Here is a 6000-nt window from a genome sequence, read left to right as displayed (position 1 = left end):
AGTTGTATGATAAGAATTAGTCTACGAAGTAACAGCTCAATTTTAGCTACAAGAGATTTTTGTGTATTTTTAATGTTTCTTAATATTACAGTTTACTGTGGATAGTTCCATTACAATATGCGTTTTTTGTGTTAAATACTGCTATAGGGTGCGCATTGATATGTAGTAATGCCTATAAGGATTTCTATTACTAACATGTATTTAAAATATGAATTTTAAATTTAATAAGTTAGATTTATTTTAGCAGAATTTATTTCAAATTATTAGTTCCAATGTGGTAAGAGATTTTTTTTTTTTTGTTAACCTTTACCTTAATTTTCTATATTTCAATTAATTTGATTGGCTCAATTTCATAACCTCGAGCAGAAATAGACTTCTCGTGTAAAGAAACGGAAATTTATGTTTCCATGGTAATGTTTAAGTAGACCCCTTTCTACTTATAGGGTAATTTGGTCCAGTTCATAAGGAAAACAGCTGATCGTAGCTGCGGACAAAACTAACGAAACATTGAACATTGTTACGGAAGGAAGATATGCGGTGGATAGAAAATTGGATTTTCTGTTTTGATTTAGTGGTTTTTAAGTATCGTCATACAAAGTTTAAGCATACAAAATATTGATTCATAGGTACTGGATACGTGCAATAGTTCTACTTGTGTTAGGTCATGTGCATATGGAAGTATGAAGAACTCAACATGTAAGTCACCTAGGACTGTGTATAATTACCTGCATGATTACTGATCTCTTGACATCTTTCCCTAAGATGAATCCCAACGTTTGAAGTACTCATGTAAGGCAATTTTCACAACCTCCATATCAGCAAAGGTCTTCCTAGTGAGGATTTGCAAAGCGCGGATAAGGTGGAAGTCTGTAGAAACCTAGTCAGGGAAATAGGATGTGGCGTGAAACTTCCCAACCATAGTCCATTAATTTCTGACGTGTCATAGCAGCAGTATGTGGCTTAGTGTTATCATGTTGGATGATAACCCCTTGACGGTTGATAAAGCCTGGCTGCTTTTGAGTGCAATGATACCTACAGTCTGTCTAGCTGTTAACATAGAAGGTCGCCGGTTTGATTAGGTTCAGGACCTTCCAATGAACTATGCTTTGGAACATAATTCACCAACACGTTTCTGGGATGAAGTTCTTGTTTGGACGTCGATAGATGCAGTTCAGAAACGCGAAACAATGCCTTGCGATGCTTCACGTTCTGGTACGTAACCCACTTCTTATCTCCTGTGATAACCCGTGTCAAGAAGGTCATTTTTTTACCGGAAAAGCAAGGCAACGGATATCGTGACTCGTCCCTCTCATTGAGTTGAACGCAGTTGATGTGAAACCCAACTATCGAACTTTGTGCTAAAATCCAATACCACAAGAATTCTTTTCACTATTGTCCTGTGCACCTGGAAGATTTCCGCTAATTCCTTTACAGTTGAAGTCGGACTGGCTATTATGGCTTAGTCCAGATCCTCTTCGGAAAACGCTAATGAATGCCCAGACCGTGGTTGATCTTTACAATTTATTCGGCACAACTTTCTCTCCAGTTATGAGCCACTAGTAAACACTCATTGTCTATTGCAGCTGTAATGTTCTCCCGATAACGTGATCCCGAACTCCAGCTCTTGGAGAGCCATCTATTCGGTTACAACACCTTTCACCAGCGACCTACGTATCCGATATATATAAATAGGGGCGGATCCAAGGGTGGCTATAGGGGTCACTGACTATAATCATATGGCAGTAGCACGGTTATAGTCTGGAGCACTATCATGTTAGTGGTGCCTACTAATACTAACATGCGTTCCCGCAAGGTACTGTGACGGATAGGATCGATCGGGACGTTATTCTGCAGCAATGAATGCAAGCCTGCCGTGGTGCATATAGCCCTAGCTTTCGTCTAATGGACGATAATGCCTGGTCACACAAAGCTCAGGGTGGAGGAATATTTGAAACACGAGGTTACCATGCGTTTGGAGTGGCAACAACGCTTACCGAATTTTAATTCAATTGAACATGTCTGGGACGGCCTTGGACGTCAGACTGCAAGCCAAAATCCACCACCCGAGGCTTTCGAGACCACTGACGGTTCATGTGCAACAGTGGGATGCATTACCACTGGTGTTCCTCGATGGTCTCATTTAAAGTAAGGGAACACGCTGTCCCCCACCCTAAACTGAACGTTTCTGGTGATGTCAAATGGGACCAAAGTGCAATCAATAGGATGAACTCTCACGAAGTAGATGCCTTACAGTCGCTGATTGCTCTGTTTCTGTGTCACTTAACCTCCAGTGTCGTCCTTGGGTACCTCTTCCACACATCCGACTCCGCACATCAGCTTCGGTCTCCAGTCTTCATTCGTACGTCACTTTCCCATTGTGTTTCATACATTCTGAACATCTGAACATGGGCATACTAGAAACGAACTGCAAACTCAAAATCAGTATAGTCAATTATATTGATAGTAAATGGAGGAGATATCAACTTACTGATACTTCCTGATATACTAAATATTAAGTTGCATACAGCATGCTTTTACCTATCTTGTGACGTCAGATTTTATGTATGAAAGAAAACAAGGTAGCAAATTTTGTTTATTTTGCAGTTCTGTTATTCATAGTCAAAACATTTTATTCTTTCTAAAGAAAATAAAACCAGCTCGTACACAAAACATTATATTGTCATTTAATTTGTTAAGCTTTCTCCACAAAATAATCGATCAATTCAGTCTTTATTCGTAATTTATACCTTGAAGATGATGAATATATTTCTACTAAACACAAAAGAAAAGAAAGAAAAAAAATTCTTATTGTATGTTACATCGAACAACTGTCCCTGTTAGCAGTTCAGCTTGCAGAACAATACATACAGTATGTTCAACATAAACATTGTGTATTCTCCACTCAAAGGAGAAGTGGCAAGAGACCAACAACACAAACGCTATTTTCACTACTTAATTTAACCAAAATAAACTCATATGTTACAAGCACTTTATTGTGCACTAATGTTAACATAAGGTATATTCACTTAAGATGAAAAACGAACTAAAGGAGAATGTTGAAATATCTATTTATAAACAAACTTATAGAGAGCCATATTGTGCAAGTTCATTCTTTGACAGAAATATCCTAAGAAAAAGTTAATAGTGTGCATATAGGCAAGTTAAAATCATTAGCTTTCCGTTCTTAATACGAAAAAGTACTACGTGTATCAGGGCATAGGCAACATTTGATTTGCAGAGGGAATGGTTGGGATTTTTCATTCTTTAGAAAATTTTCTCCCACTTCTAAAGCTTGAAAGTATGATCCCAAGTTTACTATTTTAGCCAAATTCCCCCTAGTTCTTTCATAAATCTCATACTGCACATGGGCACCCATTAAATCACGTGAGGATTTCCAATTTTCTTTGTAGTACAGAGCCAGGCTACCTTCTTACAACGCTCATTCAATGTTATTTAGCCATTCTAACTAATAATAATGATATGTATGCATTCAAATTTACTTTTCAAAAAATACCTGTTAGTTATCTGAAATGGGATATTAATGATTGGCTTTATATGCGCGCTTAATTTAGTTTATGTGAATTATTTAGTTGTGTAAAATATTATTAAACTTATTTTTTTCGAAGCTGGCACTGCAAAGTTTTTCTAAAGTTTGTTTGATCTCTCTCCCCGTCGAAGCACACCTATACAGATTCAGACATTCACAATGGCAATATAAGTGTTGTGAACAACCACGTCAAGCCATGTACACAAATCTGTAACTAACTGATCAAGTGAATCTGAATACAAGTTTGTACACAACTCACAATACTGATAAAATTTCTTTAAAATTCCCATTAACATCTACCACATTTTTGTGTTACTACAAGGAGAATAATTTCAAATTTCAATACTGCATGGTAATCTCCAGTATTGTAATAATTTTATCATTATTAAATAATTTCTAGGAAAATATATATATCAAGAACAGAAATATCCATAGTAGAAACTTTCTCAATTCAACCACGTTAGCGAAAAAACGTTTGCAACCTTACAGTACAATATTCTTGTGAGATTAAAGAAATAAAAAGAAAACTTACGTGTACTATAGAAACACACGACGAACTATTTTACATTTTACCCCACGCAAACACATATACGTATATATATACACAAAAGCCCAATATTGCCTTTGACAAAAAAAAGCACCTTTTTAAAAATAAATCCCGTTGAAGCAATTACGCTTTCATCCAAACCCAAGTGCTATATTCACATACAATACATATTTTACAAAAAATAACTATATCACACTATATACATATATTGACAAGATTTTTCGTTCCATACCGGTTTTATCCTGCGAGAAAAAACTGGTTCACAAGTTTTATATAATCATTAATAATCAATATGTTCTTTTGCATGAAGCGAAATAACTGCTCAATATTATGTTCAATTGAAAGAAATATGTAGTAATAAAATATACTACCTTTTCTTACTTCAAGTAGGAAAAAAAAAAAAGAAGAAGAATTTGTACCTTACTTAGCTTAGCACAGCCAATTTTCAATAGTTTTGCCCTCTTCATTCAATTTGAGAACACATGACTTAGTGTTTTATATATTTAACTTATAAACACAACAAATAACGTTACTACCACAATAAAGTAAGCACAGCCCTTTTAACTTGATATAATGTACTTCTTTTTTCTTTCTTCATTCATTAAAAAAAGAAATCATACATCACCTCAAGTACACGAGACATGATGACATCCATCCCGCTGATTACAATGATAATGCCCCTCAAATAATCTCTTACACTTAGTACTGAGATGGAATGTTATCATCTTCAGTCTTCCACACACTGCTTTCAAATTTATTTTATTGATGTTAAACACAAAGCTAACTTTTGTCTTTAAGCTCCACCTAATTAAACTAATAAACCAAGTAAAACAATAAAACAAAAGTGAGTGGTGGAGGTTATTCACTGGTAAAAATAAAAGGATTGTTCTGGTATTAATATGAAGCATCATTAAATTGTGATCTTCCAGCTGAATGTGGGTACATAGGATGCCACCAATCAAGTATATGGAGATTAACCACGGGGTCGAGGACAACAACTGTTGATCCTTCATGCAGATGGCTCTGTGGTTTTCCCAAGAGATGAGCGGGGCTGAAAACCAATTGCAGGCGGTGATATCGCATTCCCTGAGACACATTCAATGTTACAGACGACAAAGTCAAACCAAGTACCATAGGCACAGACACATAATTCAGACATGTTACCTAGAAAATAAGGATATGATTAATACTTTTGAAAAGAACATAATTAACTAGTTTTCCACTAACTTCCACTACAATTTGACATTGTCGGAAAGTTGCAACACTCAAAGAATAACTTTATCATCCTATATTATTCTAGTACTTACATAATACTTGTTAAACTAGTAGTATTCTCATGATTACCGCGTGTACCCGTGTTCAACTCCCAATGAGATCTCGAAACCGAGACAACTGGGAAACTACAGTTGTACTACGAAATTACATGATTATGAGCGAAGAAATGTCAACGTAATGAAAGCTTAAATTACCGTATTTGCGCGAATATGGGCCGCACTTTTTCCCTACATTTTAGCTTGAAAAATCATGGTGCGGCCTATAATCGAGATTTCCCCCCCTTCAGATCATACATCGTCAGTTTCAAAATGACATGTACATGTGTTATTTTGCAGCCTTCAATTTGAACCATTTCAGCTGTAACGGCATATCCACATTTCCTGTTTTAAACTACAAAATCAAGTTTTGCACTTTTGCTCTCGAAATGAACACCGACTTTTCAAACTATTTAAGAATTTCTCTTCACTCGCACACCACCAACGAAGTTTTTTTCTGCGTCCAATCTGCGTCCAGATTCCCGCTTTCCGTGCTCCTTTGCATAGCCGATAACTTGGAAGTTTAAATTTCGCTGTGTAACTAGTACGCTCCTTTCTCATCGTCACTCAGAAACCAAATGACCAACTTTTCTCGA

General features: G+C 36.1%; 1 protein-coding gene across 2 annotated transcripts in view; it reads right to left on the bottom strand.

Moving 5' to 3' along the window:
* Nucleotides 1-2584: 2584 nt before the first annotated feature.
* Nucleotides 2585-6000, bottom strand: part of fsd (transmembrane protein fates-shifted) — a 54756-nt gene continuing 51340 nt past the window's right edge. For both annotated transcript variants that reach the window (XM_081752212.1, XM_081752213.1), the window contains one exon: nucleotides 2585-5258. In XM_081752212.1, the coding sequence (XP_081608338.1) occupies nucleotides 4989-5258 (270 nt within the window). In that variant the 3' untranslated portion in view covers nucleotides 2585-4988. The remainder of the gene's footprint in view (nucleotides 5259-6000) is intronic.

This window comes from Thermobia domestica, chromosome 3 (genome assembly GCF_964235325.1).
Source record: "Thermobia domestica chromosome 3, izTheDome1.hap1.1, whole genome shotgun sequence".
Lineage (NCBI taxonomy): Eukaryota > Metazoa > Arthropoda > Insecta > Zygentoma > Lepismatidae > Thermobia > Thermobia domestica.
Note: the sequence above shows the minus strand (reverse complement) of the source record. Positions and strands in the feature narration are given on the sequence as shown.